Source organism: Gallinula chloropus (assembly GCF_964237585.1).
Source record: "Gallinula chloropus genome assembly, chromosome: 6".
Taxonomy (NCBI): domain Eukaryota; kingdom Metazoa; phylum Chordata; class Aves; order Gruiformes; family Rallidae; genus Gallinula; species Gallinula chloropus.
Window position 1 is genome coordinate 17,743,109 of NC_140091.1, and position 19,706 is coordinate 17,762,814.

The window sequence follows — 19,706 nt, forward strand, 5'->3', positions numbered from 1 at the left end:
TTTCTGAGAAATAAAAATGACTTCATTCTGGGCTTAGCTCGGTCATTGCAATAGACCAAGCTTCATTAGAAACATAAACCGTAATGGTACATATTGACCTCAATGCATACTGATTTTTGTTTTGGTCGGAGACCACACAACTAGTGTCCACTCATATTAATTCCCCTTGTTCTGAGGGGTTTTTTGCATCATGGTACTATTAAACATCCAGTCAGGACTGGCAATCTGTTATGGCCTCCCAGCGTTTTGAACAGGAACGGCTGCTGGTGTCAGTAACCACACGACATGCAGAAAAAGCCATTTTGGTTTCTTTTCCTTGCATTCACATAACAAGTAATTGGGTACTTTTTTCCAAACTGCTTTGCCCTGCCACCTAACTGTTCCCCAGAGCCCTACACTGAAACTTGACCTCCTGTTAACTTGGGGTTTTTTAATGTATGTTTAAAAACTTACAAATGAATGTCATTAACTCAATGTCTTGTGTGACGAGCAGCTGTGATATAGAGCAGGCCAGAGGACGGAGTATACTTACAAAGAAAACTCTTTGGATTCCAGGTGCCAGTCTTTCTGTTTTCAGTTTCCAGACCAGGGGCAAAGGAGAGTTGAGAAGAAACACCAGAGGCTTTTGGTGAATATGCACTGATGAAATCGGATTCAAATGTAACGTAACCTGCAGAGAAACACAGAAATACATGAACACTCCCTTACATGTTTCAAACCAAAAATGGAATCTGAAGCAATGACTCAAAGGGCATTTTTTATATATATTATGGCTTCCACCACTCAGATCTCTTGACCCAAGATCATAGATTAATCTGCTTCAAAAAAAAAAAAAAATCAGTCAACGGAGCACAGAATTTAAAGAATGAAATAGTTAACATTGGTGCTCTACGCTTGCAAAGCACTGCTAAAGTGTTTAAGAAAACCTTGGCAGATGCTGATGAAAAATAGCTTATGCAAAAGGTCAAACCACTAAGCTGAGAGTTGGAGAACAAGGAGATAAAAAGAACTGCAAAGCAAATCCTGATTTCTGGTTTCTAGATGGCAACCTGCAAAGCTGGCTTACAGTGCAAACTTCATCTGCTGATGCTATTAGGGCATAAATCTAACCTGCAAAACATAAAACTAAACAAATAAAAAACAGAAGTAACAAATCCAGAAACACAAGTGAGCACTACACTAGTTTATGGAAGGAATTCCAACAGAAATTTTAACATACACTAGGGAAAAAAAAAGCCTGTCTTCAGGGACTAACTAAGAGATTAAGTGGGGAAAATGATCCCAGGCAAGTGGACATCACAGAAGTGAGGTATCCTGTTAAAGGTCATCTTTAGCAACCAGCCTGTGGTTGCTAAAGACCCTCTTGCCCACCTCTTCTTCTCCCAGTGCTGCCCTTCAGAAAGGGGCAATCTGGGGGCTGTTCACTCAAACTGACACATTTTAGCATGCAACAACTTGTTTCAATTGAAACCATCGTGGTCTTGCAGTACCTAATAAGCTTTTTAAGCAGTCAGCATTTGGCTTGATAGTTCATCCTGCTTTATAGGGGAAAAAGTTTAGTGTGCAATCGAGGGATGATCTATCACACAGACTAAGCAGGTAAGCTGGTGTCTCTCAACAGTGGGTGGCAGGTGAGTTCCCTGACAGAGAATCACAACCCTTTCCTAGAAAGGCATGGAGGGAGCAAACATCAATCCAATCACCAAGTTGAGTGGTGGAACACAGAAATTAGCATACCGGTAACTCAGAATGAATTTTGTCTCCTGATACCACATATGAAAGGAAATCTGAGAGACAGAAGCCACTATGTAGTTTATTACATTATTTTTATATAGTGGTAAGCATCAGTTACTTTACCATTGAAGTAAACACAGATTCATCTGGCAAACTAACTACGTAAAAGCTAGAAACCAAACTGAGTATTAGATACCCACTGCCACTAGAAAACTTTTCAAAAGAAAAACCAAGCTTCATTTTTTATTCTTTCTTTAGCTTTTCCCTCCAAAAGTGAAAAGTTCACCGTCACTGCAAAGTGGAAGTCAAACCTCAGCTTCAGGTCTGACAGACACCTGCAAGACAACAGAAAGACCTTTTTCTGCTACTTAATTGCTTGTGAAAAAGCTAGCAAACCACTGGCTGTGTTACCACACCAAAGCTTCGGTGCAGACTAGATCCACTGAATGAACACGTCTCATGTCCCCACAGGGAAATAGACGTCAAATCCCATAAGCACCCCTCTGGGGCACTGAGGACAGCCATATCTTAATTTTTGTTATGCTTGATTAAAACTTGTTAGAAAACTGATATGAAAAGAATAATTCCACATCTGTGCTAAAACCAAACTGCATTAAAGAATGAGCACCTGTGCTGGCTCTGCCTGCGGGGAGGCTGCGTACCGCCACCCTCCTTCCACCCAAGGGCAGGCACCCTCCTTGCCGCTTGGCCTCTCCTCGCAGGAGGCCTGGTTGTGTTCATGCATTTGAAGACGATCAGAGCATTCTTCTATGAAGACAGGCTGAGAGAGTTGGGGTTGTTCAGCCTGGAGAAGAGAAGGCTCTGGGGAGACCTTACAGCAGCCTACCAGTACCTAAAGGGACTGCAGGAGAGATGAAGAGGGGCTGGTTACAAGGGCAGGGAGTGCCAGGTCAAGGGAGAACGGCCTGAAGCTGAAGGAGGGAAGAATTTAAATTAGATATTAGGAAGAAATTCTTCCCTGTGAGGGTGGGGAGGCACTGGCACAGGTTGCCCAGGACAACTGTGTCTGCCCCATGCCTGGCAGTGTTCAAGGTCTGGTTGGATGGGACTCTGGGCAACCTGGGCTAGTGGAGGGTGTCTGTGCCCATGGCAGGGGGTTGGGACTAAATGGTCTTTGAGGTCCCTTCCAACTCAAACCAGCCCGTGGTTCGATGATTTCCAAAAGAAAACTTTCAGGGACTGCACTTATCTCCATTTGCTGCCTCAGAAGAATATAATACCTCCTTTTTCAGAAGGTGCAGGGTGTTAGCGTGCTGAATGCTAACGGGATGACAGACTTCAAACATTCAACAGTCATGATCTTAGTCATGATCTTAGTCATGATTTTTTACAGTATCAGGCTATTGAACCAAAATAATTCTGTTAGCTGAAAATAAGGAAGATTAAATTGTTTGTTTTACAAGGCTCCCACTTTGTTTTTCTGCCTAGAAACGGAGAAGTGAAAGTTGAAGGGAAAGGTGTTTAGAACCGCTATTAAATTCATGGCTGTTAAAAAGCTTTCATTAATTCTTGTGGGTTTTCAGATGTAATCACAGCTAATTAGTATAGCTGTTTAAAGTATTAAATATAATCACCCTGTTCTGGGGTTATGTTTCCTTACTAAACAATAAAACCACTGTTTACCAAAGTAGTCCTTTTGCAGTTCTGATCTGGCACACAGGAGTTCAGATTTTATTCTGATATTTTTTCAGCTCCAAATGGCATAAAATGCATTCAATTTTAAACTCTCTAAGCTTCCTAGTGTCAAAGAGAAAATCTACCGATTAAATATATTCACTCTTACCAGCCTTCATAACCACACTTTCACACCCAATGATAACTGGTTTCTTCTGATCCTAACAGAAGAAAAGACTAACTCACCTATTGATGAAATGACCAATATTATATGTTTATGTATTTAAATAACCAAGAACCTAAAAAACAGTAACAATTTTCTCACACTGGCCAACAGGGACACTCAGTTTGGGTTTGCACCCTGGTTGTGTTTTTCTTAGAATGTCAAATCCATGCAAAGAAGAGGCTCCTCTTAGAAGTGTTAGATATTTTTATATTTAAAACCTCTGGTATTTATTAAAATCAGTAATGATACAAGGAATATAACACACTGAAAACTTCATCTCTGAAAGAGCTGAGCCAATTCTTTTGGGTAACAAGGAAATGGAGAAGTATCTGTGTTTCAACTGATCTCAGACAAGTTTGTTCAAAGCCAACATCTAATCAGGCAAGACAGATGTTTTACACTTAATGAAGATTTCAGCCTGTTGGTTTGGTCACATGAGAGAGCATACAGAGCAATCATACTACCTTAGTGAGAAAATCAGAGACCCTGCAACTGGGCCTACCATCAGATTTTGTAGTTGGTATTCCTTTAGGCTTTGGAAATTAAATACATATATAATATACACATACAGTATTATTTCCATACAAGCATGGAAATAATCAACAAAGTTTGAGCTGCATTCAGAAGTGGCAATATATCTATCCATGCCTTTGGCAGGAGCCATAGGATAAGTTATATCACGTAATGGAATTTTCCTACATTTCTGCCTGAAAAGTGCAGACTGGTCCTTAAGAAAAGCTACAGGGCTGTAACACAAAATCAATTAGTTTTTCATAAGTATATTAAGTGCTCCTGTGAAAATGTCCAGAGTAAGTGAAATTTTGTAGCACTGCACTACTCAGAGTGCAGAGTTTGCTCATGAGTAAGACAGCAACAAAACATGTAATTCATATGCCTAGTCCTAAACCTGAGAAAGAATACAATTAATGAGAGCAAGCCTGGTTCTGCAGCAGCCTCTGGCACTATATTCCCTGTCACTGTTCTTCTTGGCAGAACAGAATCCTCAGCACCAATGTGGTTCTCTACACTGAAAAAAAACAACCCCAGAGCTGCTAAAAACCTGCTCAGGACCATCTTCTTCAACGTATTTTTTGTAATGCCTTTTTGTTTCAGAGCTAGCAATGATAAGGAGCACCCAGGAAGCCTGGTCTGAATGTCACCATTCCCACAGAGAAATCCTACAACATTAACAGACTACTCAGAGCATAACTATCCACACCCCTCCCCCCTCCCCCCCATTTATGATTGCCCCCATCACTGTTGCTGCTTGATGATATACGTAACAGTGGTGTCTACTATGCAAGATGCTTCCCTGGTCCTTGGAAAGATTTCCAAGAAAAGTGCTGGGGAGTTACTAGGATTCAAGAGCCTTTTGCCAACAGCCTACCTGCCAATGATAAGGGTTTCACCTTGTGTAACAGCAGTCAGTGGGCTACCACACAGGCATTTCAGCCCAAGTAAGGTAGGCATGGTCAAAATGAGCTCACCAGAGAGGTAAGAGCTGTTTCTGTGAGAAAGGCAATAGTCTGAACTGCAGAGTCCAAGTATGAGCCTGGACTTTAACTATGTACCAGAAGTGCCCAAATGCCTCTTCCTCTCCTGCTTTGAAGATTAAAAGGCTTAACAGGACTCATAAGGTGTTAAGAGCTCATGACATTGACACAGGCACAAGTTCCACATTTCAGCTGTACCAACAGCTCCAGTGTGACACCATCCCCTCTCTAGCTCTGCCTTGAGCTTTCGGCTGCCATATCCATGCTCCCACCTTCTCACCCCTTTGCTAACTTTTGGCATGGCTGCCTTCACCCACAGCACTGCAGTGGAAGATCCCCGTCCCTACTGCATACAGCCATTTCTCTCACCAAAAAGTAATTTTTGCTGGAGTGCCCCCTCTGTGGCTCTAGTTCACCCATAGACTGGATTAATCTCAAATGGTGCTCCTCTTCTCCCAGCCACCCTTCTGTCTCATCGTAGCTGGTGAGCTCTTCAAGGCACATACTTTCTCAAATGTCTAGACAGGTCATAGCATCTTCTAAGCATTTCAGAAATTAATAGAAAGGTACTGGATCACATCAAACCACCAAACAATGTTTCTATCTAATAGCAGAAGAGCTAACTAGAAATTTTCCTTCTTTTTCTATTCTCACTGGCAGAATCCATATTGTTAAATATTTATAGCAGTGTATATCTAGATATGAAAACATAGTGTGCAAGTGTGAGCTCTGTGGTAAAATTCTTTTTTTTCCCCTACAGTAGAAGCTTGGTTTTTTAAATGACATATCTAAAGAGAGATACTCTCCATCCATTCTTGTAGATTGAAACAAGCTTATAAAATACATGCATTTTGTACTTCTCAACAATGTACTACCTCAGTCAAAGTCTTCTGCATCTCAGACAACTTGATGAGCACTTTGGTCAAACAACAGCAAAATAAAATTCAATCTGAATCATTAATTGGACTAAAGCACTTGTCAGTCCCTCAGTCCATTTAACAAGCAGCTGCTTGTCCCTGTTATTTCCGGAAGGTGAAGGACAGCACATTAACCCAGCAGACAGCAGCATACCAACAGTACAGGAAATGGAGTCAATGTGGTCCAACACATCCCTCGCTCCCAGCCAATGGCTCATTTGATCACTGAGCTACTGCGTAGCCAGCATTTCATTGTGCAATCAATGGCTAGGCCAGACCTTCTGGACACGTGTGTCAGAAACGATCCCCTCAGAAAGGCTCAGCTCCGGCAGCTGTTTGTCGGGCGAGCGGCTCTTCCAGACTCATGTCTGCCCTTCGCAGCCTCCTCTGGCACACGCTCCTCCAAATCTTACATCAAAACCTACAAACTCATTTTTAAAAAGCTTACAACAAGCAGCATATAATAACACTTAGGACATGAACCGCAGAGATGCTCGGTCACTTCTGCTAGAATGAATCTTATAATATACATTATAAATGCTTTAAAGAAGATAAATTAAGACTTGGAAAAGGTGTCCTGCTTCATAGGTGCCACACCTATCAGACTTAGGCTGGCATCACTTAGCCAGCCATACCTGCCTGCATTCACGCTCGCCACAACAGCCTGCAGAGCCTCTGCAGAGTTCCTTTAAGGTCTCTAGCGGCAGCAAGGTTAAGGCAGCTGCAGAGGCTTCTCAGTCCCTGGAGATCACAGTTTCATGGAAGGCTGAGTATCACCACAGAAACCAACCGCAAAACAGTCTACGGGCTCCTGCCCCGTTGCTCTGGTAAAGCAATTTGTACTACGAGAACGGCAGGGGCACAGACGCTGAAAGCTGATCAAAGTCAACACTGCTGCTAAAGGACCACTTTGTTTTGCTGACTTCAAGGCATCAAATCGCAGACTCTGTGTTTTGTTCTAAAAAGATGAAAGTCAAGTGCCAAGGATTTGTAAGGTTGAATTAACTATTCCAGTGTGAAGGTCTTGAGATAAAGTCATAGCACGTTTTCCAAAACAGCCATTACAAATTTGTGCTAATAAACCAGGACAAAATATGCTACACAGTATTGAGTTACACTGCCCGGGCTAGGACAGCTGTTCTCTAAAAGAGAAGGGAAAAACTAATTTTAACTCTTAGACCATATAAACACATTTTCTGACTTAAAAATTATGTACTAAAGACAGATTTGTGGCATCTTAACTCATTACTGAGCTGAAAAGATTGTTAATTATAACAAATCAGGCAACATTTAGAACAGACATTGGAAAATTTATACCCATCACTGCCCTAAATGGTTTCACTCTTTCTTTTCACACATAGGACACACCTTATTCTGGTATTACAACAGTCAAAGAAACTAACAAGAAGAAACTTATCTTTACAGTTCATTAACATATATTATCCAATACAAGAAGTTTAAAATTTTTACTGAAATCCACTGGAAAAATACAACGCCGATACATACATCAGTGGTGAAACAATCCACTCAAGGATTAATCCATGAATACACCTCAAGTGGCAGGATCTAGTACTGAACCATTTCTCAAAAGTGTTCATCAATTGCCTTGGGAAGGATCCCCAGACCAACTATTTCTTTTTAAAATGAAAGAAAAAGGTGCATTCTTTATGTAGGGCCTGTGAATTCAAGAGGGAACTTCCCCCCCAACCCTTGGTATTTTTACTATGCTCTTTGAATACTGTGTCACGGATTTGATACCAAGCCAGCTACAGTAAATTGCAATGTCCAGCTTTTGGGAGCCAACAGTTTCCAAGAGAGAGTTTGCTAATTTTTCCAAGAAACACAAAATATGTTCACATGGTGTTACTGCTTGGCAGTAATTTTGCTCGAAGCCTTACATATTTGCACTCATATCAAATGATTGCAAAAGCAAGCCCCTAATAAGCATGTGAGACCCCACTGCTTCCCTTTGGGGAAGGTTCTCCAACGCAGACTGTTTTTTATTTGTACAGGGAAAGCATATTTTTTGTTTGTTTGTTTTAATTCACCCCTGCAATGAGACAGAGGATCTTCAGAACAGCATCAGAGAAATAAGTATCTCCAGAAAACACTGGAATGCCATTAAAAACAAGCACTCATACCCACAGACAGTTACTTTCTCTTCTGTGGAACTCGAAGTTATGCCATCCTGACAGCCCTTGCCAGAGACGTACCGTGCTTTCTTCTCTGCAGGGCCAATGCCAAAGGATGCTGCTGGGGCAGGACCCTGAGATCAGCGAGCTGCGATGGATGAGGGACACGTGGGGAGGGAAAGCCCTTTTCTTACTTCCACTGAGTCCTCAGGGAAGAGGTCCAAGTGCCCAGTAGCTGTGGTAGCATTTCCCAAGTGTGTGGAGGACTGAAGCTTATTTCCAAGGCTCAGGTAACACTAAACTAATTCTAATATTAACCTTTTGCTTATTTTACCCTGAATATATGGTTGGACGTGGATTGGCATTGCCCTGACCTTCTTACCCACACTCTGCAGAGAGAATAAATGTCTAAACAGCAGTCATAGCTCAACTGTGAAAATCATGGGAAAGATTCACCCCTGGCATAACTCCACTGAAGCTACTGGTATTAAGCCAGAGACTGATGTGGTCCCATATGTTACTTTAAAAAAAAATAATACTATTGCACAATGTGCTGACCCTTAGGACCTGCCACCCAGATGAGAAAACTGGGCTCCATCAAAAAAACAGCAATAGAACAGAAAGGTTGGTAAGGACTACCCAGCTAGGATCTACAGCCCGCTGCAGGCTCCTCGTGAGAAGGTACAGAAACCTTTGACCAAAAAGTGTTTGAAAACTCCTGTTTTCCCAGACAATATTCTATTCTGTGCTCACTTGTACATCTAACCCAGAGCTAAGCTCTTCTTTCAATCAGACATGCTGCAAAGAAACTTGAATTTTATACTCCCCTTCTCCCATAACTAAACTATTACCAGATAGTTGTGTCATGTGCTGCCAATGCCCTGAAAAAGCAAAGTTTGTGGGGATGACAACTATGTCAGAAGATATACGAGTACACACTAAAAAGCAGCTCCTGTCCCAAAGAAAACACTTCTTAAACCAACAGACAAAAGATGACAGACTTCTGCCAGGCCCATGTTCTTTAAAGGCATTTGGGGTATCCTGAGCAAATCTACACAGGTCTTCCAGGTAAATACAAGTTTCCGCTGCCTGTATTTTTGGCAAGTTAGACAGGTGCCAGCCACCCAGAAATTACATAGCTACATTAGCACACCACTACAGTATTAATACATCTTGCCTCTCAACAGGCCTCATTAGTCCTACGTCAGTACAACACAAACCATGGGTTCAGAGGTGAGCATTAGCACTACCTTGTCCCTAGCAGGCTCTGATGGTAGGCACAGCAACTTCACCTCAGCTGCAAAACACCACACAGATGCAACAACACAGGCGGTGTCATAAGAACATCACGGCAAAGCCGGAAGCTGAACACAGAATTTCTAAAACCCTGAACAGACAAACACCCTACTTTCCACTGATTCACAAGCTGCATGTGGGGACAGGGAAGATGCTAAGACAATGAGGCTTCACAAAGCAAGGAAGGATTACAAACAAACATGCAATAGATGATGGGAACACTGCAGGACAAAAGGTTACGCCATTTGAAAGCCCCCACACATACAACAAGCTGCTTCTCAAAGGTTTTGCAGCCAGACCACACATAGATCCAGATGACTAGAAGAACGAAACATCATTCTGCAGGTGTCTTTCAGAGGCACAGTCACACAGGGAAGCGTGAGATGTGGAGTTCACATTTTTATTGGACATGTAGGACTAAATTCTTGCTTTCCAAGCCAGGGTAAAGAACAGCATGTGTGCACGAGTCATAAAAAATGAAAACCTAAAAAGCAAAAACCCAAGCAGCAGATTTAGGAAACAGCTTTGTTTATTGTCAGTAACCCACTAGCCTGAGTTGGTGCAACCATGTGGCTAATACATATGCTCACAAACAGTATTAGAAATTAAGTACAAAAAAGCTTTCAGAAAATTGAAGGTAACTATAAGCAATACATTGTCTCTCTACTCCCCTGGGCAAGGTCTTAGTTTTTCCCAATTTCATTTTCAGATGTTTCAAAATAGAAAAAATCAGAAAGTTTACTCTCTGTACAAATAAACCAGCATTTTGGGAATATTTCAAAGAATGACTTCACGATATGGACTATATGGAAAAAAACACAAAACCACCAAACCCCTAAGGAAACAAATTTTCTACTGAATCACACCTACCCTTGTATGTCAGACTACTCACATCCAAATGCACTTGCAGAATCAACGCCCTGAAAACTGACAAAACCCTGCAGCAGACATTACTAAGGCTGTCCTACAAGTATTTTCTTGCACAATGATGCCATTCCACGCACTTATCTGCACAGTCTTGCTGACTCTTGCTTGACAACGGATCCACTGAAGAAAATACTGGCTTGCTTTCAAGGTAACAGTGTAAGAACAGACTGCTGCTCCTGGTGTGCAATATTTTTCCATGTAGCTTCAGGTGCATTTTCAGTGTCCAATTTGCCTCATTGCAAGTATCACTTGAAACCCAGTTAGTGGAGGGAAGAAGGCATGTTCCAATGGTCTGTTCTGAAAAGATACCTACACTGCAAATGTTGTGGTGCTTCTCTGCAAAAATAACATCATAGAGTGTCACATTTCCCAGCGGGCCTCAAAACTTCACCTACCCATCGGCATACACTAGTGGATCGTGCCTGTGCGGAAGAAAGGAAGACTGCTGCCTCAGGTGATGACAGAAGAGCAAGCCAGACTTCCAACAGTCATCAGGATTAAAGAATACCTGCTGCCTCTGGACAGGTGACAGATTTCAGTACTTTTCCCTCACTGATGGGATCTGGGTCATCACCTTTCACTATATTAACTACTGGCACCATCATATGTATCACATATGGCCTGAGTTCCAAAGCATAATAAAAATATTTCTGTATAACAACTGCCCTGTCAATTTATAAACAAGACACTATCAGCTATAAACTACCTACAATTCCTTCAAAATGTTTCAAGTAGTTTAAGTGTCAGATGTTTGCACCTCAGGGTGGTGCTCTTTTCGCATATTCTCCTTTAAATAACAAGTTTTACTACCGCAGTAGGACAGGGAAAAGAAGAGATTCTTCTAGAGAAACACAAACTTGAGTGGATGATAAGTGTTATGATACATGCTTAAGTTAAAGCATGATCTGCATAAAAACCCCAAACCTGTTAAAACCTTTGTTCCTTTTCTCCTATGTTGCCACAGGAAGTTTTACTTTTGCAGCCGGTGCAGGAGCGTGGCTGTCAGGCACAGCAAGCTCCACACAATTTATGTTGGAAATTTTCCCCAATGCTAGGAGGCTGGAGAACAGCTCCATTAATTCCAGCTTTTCAGACAGACACTCCAGAGAACAACATAAACAGAACCACTCAGGACAAGCGTTGCTCCCACATCTCACATGCACAGTTAGACTGGAACCTGCCCATGGAGTTTGTGATATAAAAGGACTCCTGGAAATGTCAATACGCCTTTAATTACGATTTCTTGGGGAAAGCAGCTATCAACAGAGCAGCAATTTATACATACTCCAAGGCGTGTCAGATAGAAGCTTTGAGGAGGGAACTGGAGACGAAGAACATGAATCACAGTACATGATCAGAATCTAAACACACACATCTGCCTGAAAGACCACATGAGCACAGCAGCAGCAGCTCTGTTGTCTCTGCAGTCCTGCAGCAGCACCTCGGTACCTGCAGGCACTTGCAGAAGAGGCAAACAGAAGTCTAATTTTCAGCTTCCAAAAGGTCAGTTTAAAGAGCAGTCAGCAAAACTGAAAAATCCAAGCCATCAGAAAAGTCCTTCTGACATTTGTCCTTTTGAAGCCTTTAGCCTTCTGCAGCAGGCCTTGGCATGGCTTCAGACACCGTTCCACACAGCGCTCCCAAGCTGAGAGCAGGTCTCACTTTCTGCACAGAGCCCCATTTCTAAAACCAGAAAATGCTGGGGGTTTGCACAGCACCCTCCACGTAATCAGGAGGCAGTGCTGCCCCTTTAAGCGCAGACAGACACCAAGCCACGCTCTGGCAGGACAGCAGGCTCTGCACAAACAGGCTCTTCTGGCCGACACATGACTTCCTCTGGCAGTTCTGGTGGGCAGAACTGGAAACCATTGCCAAATCCAATGACCAACAAATCCTGAGCTGGCTGAAAACAACCCACAAAGACTGCAGTCCAGAGCAAACAAGATGGAAAAGCCACATTAAAAAAGGCTGGATTTTATGCAAGCATAGAGGCTTAGAAGTGCTAACAAAGAGAAGAGGGGGAGAGGCTTGTGGAGGGCTCTTTAGGCAAGGGAGGCTGGGGTGGCTGTTGGTTTATGTTTTAAAGACTTCATAACGCAGTGTCCATCAATCAAGTCATCAGTGTCTTTTTAGCTCATTAGCTGCATGGGAGTTACATCTTTCAGTAGGCACAGCATCATCTGAGAAAGATAGTGCATGATTACAATTTCTGTGGGGCTTGCTGCCAGTATCATTATGGGTTTACAAGACCAATTGTATGCTAAAGTTTCTGATTCAGCCCCATGCTCTGGCAGCCCAGAGTGGGCTCTTGGGCAAGGCTGTGGGGAAGGGAGTAAAGGCAGCCTGGTGAGCCAGTGAAGCTACCACAGGCTGTGGATCAAGAGATGCATGTCATGAGGGACTACCGCTTTCCAAGCAACAAATACAGATGTTCTTGGAGTACATCTGACATGGTGTCACTCACAACTAGACTCTGAGATCTCAGTATCACTGAGCAGTAATTCACCTGGGCTTTCCATTCTAGATCTTCTGATGTGGGCCCCTTCCCTCTCTCTTACATGTGGTATACACCATGAAAAAGTGATTGTGATAAAAAGCAACAGTCAACTTCAGGTCTGACAGAGGTTTGCAGGTGGCCAAATTAATTTTCCACTGCCACTCCGCAGATTCTGGTTGGACTGATGACTTTGTGAGCCACAAATCAAAGAACAAGCAGTAACAGGGTAGAACTGATCCTGCTGATCTCAATGGGCTCAGCACAACATGAGACCTGGCCAGTATATATGAAGTTTAAGCCTCAAGAGTTGTGGAAAACTTGACTATTACACACCCACCCAGACCTAGAAACGGTATCTTAAACTGTCCACAGTGGCCCACAGAAATGTGAAGTACAAAAGCAAATACTACTTGTTGGTAATGTACGACAAGGAAAGATCTACAGTCCCAATGAAACCCAGGCAGCTGGAGACACCGTGAACAAAGGGCGGTGTATGTGTCGCAGCAAAAGTGCAAAGTCAAAACCTTTCAACCCAACACCAAACAGTTCACTATGGGACTTGGGGTCTCAGATCCCAAGTGACAAAGACTATCTTCCCTGAAAAACACCCTCTCATCAGTTAACTCCTGAACCTCATTGAGCTCAGCCCTGGCCTTCCTCACATCTCTCCCACCCTATAATCTTTAGGGTTTACCTTCTCACATTTGAAACAAGATCCTTTGCTACCAAGTTATTGCTGCTCTCATCTGAAGCTTCAACTCATACCTCTCCATTGCAAAGAAAATGAAGCATCTCCACCCACATAAGACACCCACACCACCCAAGCCATCTGACTATACGTAGCTCCTTATTCAAAACCCCTGATTATACTTGCACTGTCACTTGCAAGCCTGCTGCCATAGTTAAATACACATTACTGCTGCCAAAGGTGTTTAAAAAGTAGAGGGGCATAACCAGAAAAAATACCCTTGCAAGTGTTGAGAAATGGTCTGTACCTTGGCAAACCAAGAACATGTCCTTTATTTCCCAGCCTAAATTCTGCACCACATATTCTGCTCGGCTCACTAGAAAGAGCAAATTCATATGGCCAAGTGATCTGGCAGTGCACAGATCCAGTATTAAAGGTAGTGAAGACTGCAGTCATACTCAAAAGTCTTACTTCAAAAGTTTACCCACAGAAGTAACAAACTGTATTCTAGAACCTCTTATTTTAGTATGAGTTCAGGATTATTATCTAGTTATTTTAATTTGGATTACTAAACCCATGCTGCAGAGTGCGTCAAAAGCTCCAACTAGCCCGGCCTCGTCAGTTTTAGAGCAGCTGGTCAAGCTGGCACAGAGAGCTCAGCACCAAAACCCACAGTGGAAAAAGACACTGACCTTATTTTCACCATATCTGCAATCTCAGTAAACATCCTAAACAGACATTTGATTGGTAATAAATGTAAACTTACTTTAACAAATGCACTTCTAGAAAAAGAAAAATGGAATCACAAGCCTCCCTAACTTCAGCCATCAAATAACAAACCTTGAGATCCCTTCCTGCCTGCTGTCAGCTCAAGACCTCCAGGCCCCTCTGACCATGGCTCTGGTGCAGCAGGTCAGCATATTTAAACCCTGCTCACAAAGCATCCGCTTTGTCATGGCTGAATCTCAAGGCTGTCCCCAGATCTCTGGATGCCGGAGCATGAAACAAAACATTTTTCCCTGACATAGCCTTGGGTAAGGCTGTCGTGACAGTAAACTTCTGAAAACAGTTTAAATGAACACACTGGGAAAGAGAGTTAATATGTAAAACAAAAGGCAAAAAGAATGAGGTTTTCATCACTCTCATTGTCCAGACCCTCATAGTCCCAAAATACAAAACCATTGTGACTGAGAATTATTCTGAATTCAGGATGCAGTGCAAACATCAGGATGTAGAAACACATTATCAGGTGACTGTTTCAGAGGCCTTTCCTGTCCCATTTTTAAAACTTGGAGGATCTATGCAGAAAGTACTTAAATAGTGGACTTAAATATTATTATTATTAAAGTTCATAATTTTATGACTTTTAAGTGGGCTGCTCAGGAACCTGAGCTATATCACTAGTAAGAACCTGGCTAGTATAATTAGCCTGCTCCACAGGAACTAACAGGCATTTTAATATCAGGTTTGCTCTCAAAAGGATTTTTTTATTATTATTATTATTAAATTGTTGCCAAGTAACATAGATTAAACAGTGGAGGAAAAGGCTGTCAAATTATTAAAGCCTCAGTAGCATTACTCAAAATTATAAAAATAAAGCTGAGTCCTTGATTTTCCTGCCTTCATTTCACATAACACGTGTTAAACATCTGTATCAGGCATAACATCTTAAAGCTGTTGAGGATGAGGATGTCAACGAAAACAATAGTGAATCCACTGCCAGGAACTCCGATTCCATGTATTCATATGTATTCAATCCTAAGTATTCACATGAGATTAATTTTATATTCCCCTGCTCCCCCCTTTAGCTATTTCAATTGTGGCTGCGTGCCTGAAGCAGCTCAGGGAAATTCAGCTGACAGGTATACTAAAAGAATCCTCCATTAATTTAGGACTTGATAATATACCTATCTAAAGGAGTGACTTGCATCTTAAAATAATTTTTATGGTTTTCTATACATATTTTTCTGGTGCAAATCTCTAGAGTTTCCAAGTGCCTCTGCAAACAACAACTCTTTCTCTGAACAAGCAGCTCCACGAGAAAGCAACTATCTCCATTCTAAAAACTGGGAAACTGAAGCAGTGAAGATACCCAAAGCCAAAGAGAAAGTTATTGTAGGAGTTCAGTAGTTCCTGGCTTTCAGCAAGACGCAGATCAGTACAGAAACGCACACACGCACTCACTTCCCCAGGAATATTTGACCAAATAAAACAAACAAAAAGGGTTTGCATTTTCCATGCCAAGTTCAATATAAACACTTGTGACTATTACATGCACCCGTATTCTATTTCCTATGATAAAGCATGGCCAATACAGATTGTGATAAAAGACATTTCAAAGAAATGCTTGAAAAAGATTGTAACTTCGGAGATTCTTGCTTGAAGTAAAGCATCACTCACAGTCTCAACAAAGGAGATGCCACCCCAACAGGGATTAACAAAGTAAAGCACGAACAATTTCCTCGAGGACTGCAGATTACCATTACAGCATTCACGGTATGACCCTGTAGTTACCAGGTTTCAGACTTAACCTGGAAGTGCTAAATCACTGGCTTTGTTTTGCAACATGTTTCCAGAATACATAATCCCATACATTTCCAGTTCTCCTTTGGGTTCTGGTTTGTTGTTTGGGGTTGGCTTTTTTTCAGTTTACAGGGAAGGAAAAAACACCCAAACCTTACTAATCCTTACATGTGTTACATGCCCCTGCCATGCCCTCCCCTCCTATGTTTAAATTTGCAAAAGCTTGTTGTCTGTATATTCTACACAAGTGTCAAAGTGAGTTAAATTAGTACATACATGTACACTGCATATTTATGAGAACCAGGATAACTGCACAAGTATGTTTAATGCATGAGCCCTCTGAGGAATTTGCTAGGGGAAGTTTACACTCCTCCCAGCAAGAAGGAATGTGTAATTTAGTGGCATCTAGCACAGGGCAGGTTAAAAACAAAACAAAACCCGACCTCCTCCCCCAAAGCAAGCCCTCACTTCAGGATTTTCAAATCCTGCATTCCACGTTATCAGAACTTCAGCCAACCTCTGAGCAAATGCCTGACTTATTTGAAACATGCTTTCAAAGCTGCTGAACCTAACTAGTGCACTGTCGAATGAAAATACTGGGTTTATTCTGGAGTACACTGGGAATACCGTATGACAAACAGATCTCTACCTTTGCTATCAGCATTTGCAGGCAGCAGGAAACACCTCAGCTGGTAAATCATACTAATGTAACCTGAGGTGATGGGTACATTCTACTTTAAGACAAAAGGCCACTCGGAGTTGGTTTGTATAATAATGGAACAGATAACATTTGCTCTGCTTTGTTTTCTGAGTCTGATCCTATACGTAAAATCCGATCTTTCCAAGTTGTTTATGCTCTTTTGCTGGATGCTGTCGCCAGCAAGCCCTGCTCCAGCTTCCTGTGCAGCAATCTCCCAGAGCTGTGACTGGAAACTGGTTGGGAGATGGGAGGAGGCGGCCAAGGGCTACGAATTGTGAAATATATTCTGTGCCCCACACTTGAGTACACCACAGAAGCATGCAGAAAAGACAGCTTGGGGCAAACTGCTTTCTTACCGCAAGCACGTGAGGAGGCGCAGGGAGCCGCCTTCTGCCAGGCAGCAACTATCAAAACCAAATACTTAAATCTTCTCTCATGCTATCAAGATGAGTAGACAGTAGTCCCACAGCCTGCAACCTTGTGCACAGAGTCCAGCTCACCTGTGTGTGCACATCACTGCAGAAACCACAGTTACATAAGTAGTGTCAGGGGCATCAAACCAGAGGGAAATCTGGTTTTATGCTAATGTCCACTCTGCAGTTGATTCACTCTGGTCTCTGGGGAGATAGAAGATCCAGCTGCAGCCTGCTTCATCCCATCCCCAGGCACCCTTTAGTAACTAAGCAAGTTCCCACTATACCAGGTCTCCACAGCAAAGGAACTTTTCTGCACATTTTCAACAAAGTTTGTTATTACTTTGTGAGATCTACCCCTCATACCAAATTCTTCTGTGACTTGCCAATGGATTTAAATTTCTTGGATGATGAGAAAGGCACCGACAAATACACAGAAGTGCGTAAGGCCATTTAGTTTTCATAATAAATTACATTACCAAAAAAATAAAAAAGGAAAAAGACTAGAGATTACAACTACAATTTGGATTTCATGCCCAGAGAACTGACTGTACCTACAATTTATCAGGCATTCACAGTGCACTCATCAGCGTGATAACCCAGTGCCTGGCAAACTTAAAAAGTTTTCAAAAAATAAAACCAAATATAAAAGTCTCTGTTTGCCATTCCCAGAACATGTAATTTTTCTGTTCATTACATGGCAGTTGAACTAAAGACGACTTGACATTTTTGTAAGGGCAGCCAATGAGATGGCTACTGAAAAATAGGAAATAACTTTGTCATCATACACTAGACATTTCAGACAGTGTATATACTGAAAATGAACACAACAGCTGAAGTTTCATGGATGCATACAGTACACATTGAGCTGAACACACCACCAACTCAACAAGGCCACTATTGAAGTCAGTGGAAAGACTTTCATTATAGCCAAGAGTATCTGCCTTTATTTAAATCGCTATAAAAGACTCCACTTAAAAGTTCTTTTAGCACAGATTTAGACCCTCTTTTTCTAAGCTTCCGCCTGCTGGATCATCATCTTTGTTCTTTCATTACAAATTCTGGTAATTGTGGACATGCATGTTGCTCTCTCAGGACACAGCACTAAGGATTTCTGAGTGTAACACTGTAGGAACATGAACTAAGCAGCTCAGCTGTCATGACACACAGTGTTTGCTTTTCATGACAGCACTCCATTTTGATGTGTTTTGAGAGTAAACAACAGTACTGCACAACTTAACATCAAAAGTTTTTCTTCTTGTGCTGCTGCTCTTGGAGCAGCTAAAGTTCTTGCCAGTCCCTCTGAGTGCAACGTATGTAAATAAGTAATTGGACTGTACTTAAGTACCTCCATAGTCAGCAACACTTGATTTCTTTACAGCAGTTCCCCCTTCAGCAAGGAACTGAGGATGTATTACAGGGGTAAAAGAATCTGAACTTAAATATTTGTTTATAGTGGTCATGGCAGGGATCCAAAGGTATTCACATTAATTTACAACACATTTAGGTAAACGATCTGCCTTTGAAGCCAGCCAATTCTGTAAAGGCCTCTTGAAGATCTAAATCTGTTTCTTATTTCCTTTGCCCACCCCACCATCTTTTTTAAGCACACTTCATGGTTGTGAAAGGTGATGGCGAGAGTGGCTGGGTATGGAAGCAGTTTACTCATATGACACAAAGCATAGGTAGACAGTATCCATGCAAATTGCACATCCCCTTTGTTCAGCAGAACAACCCCATTTGCAAATATGCTTGTATCCAGGGATCTGGACAAAAAGTAATTTCCCCTTTACCTCTCTCTCATGATGGCCAAGACCCTCCTCTGGATTTCTGAGATTGAGGACGTGCACCTCCTGTGGCAGGCCAGTCGTGCCTCGGCTTGCGCAGCCCGATAGGACGGTAAAACTCTCCAGCAAGGCATGGACTGGGTGTGAATTGTTAACGGGCGATAAGACACATTCACTCCTAGGCACCGGACCTGCAGAGGAAGACACAGATGCACAGGATTTGTGGAAAAAAAAGCCATATGTAGATTAGACCTGTCAAATAACCATATCCTCTCTGCCAGAAAACCCATGGGAAACACAGGCAGAGGCTTCATGTTCATTACCCACAAAATGAAGACATTTATTTCCACTACCCTTTTATGTTCTCCTGAACACGCTAAGTCATTGGTCCATTTCTCACTGAAAGTCTAAATTTAAAGTATGAATTCCAAAATTGAAGGCAGTCTTGTCTTTACCAGGGAGGAAAACAACGAGAAAAAGAGAAATGAGAAAAAAAAGCCCCCCAAAAGCCAAAGACGACAAAACAAAGCAGCAACAGTGGTAGGAGGAACTGGTTCATCTTGGATGTGAATTATTTGTTTATGTCAAACATTGTTATCTCTAAACATTGAAAAATGCAATCGTGTATTTATAACAATGAAAAGTTAATCTCTAGTATAAAATAATTACATCAGGAAGGATTTGGGCGAGTTGGATTTGTTGCTTTTGAAGCAGTTCTGATTTATAGTGAACGTAGTT

The 19,706-nt window shown here is 42.0% G+C and overlaps 1 protein-coding gene across 1 annotated transcript in view; it reads right to left on the reverse strand.

Annotated features, from left to right (window-relative positions):
• Positions 1-19,706, reverse strand: part of TGFBR3 (transforming growth factor beta receptor 3) — a gene marked incomplete at both ends in the record, with an annotated part of 97,107 nt that overhangs the window by 45,190 nt on the left and 32,211 nt on the right. The window contains 2 exons of the mRNA XM_084266121.1: positions 533-670; positions 18,975-19,159. Of these exons, the coding sequence (XP_084122247.1) occupies positions 533-670; positions 18,975-19,159 (323 nt within the window). The remainder of the gene's footprint in view (positions 1-532; positions 671-18,974; positions 19,160-19,706) is intronic.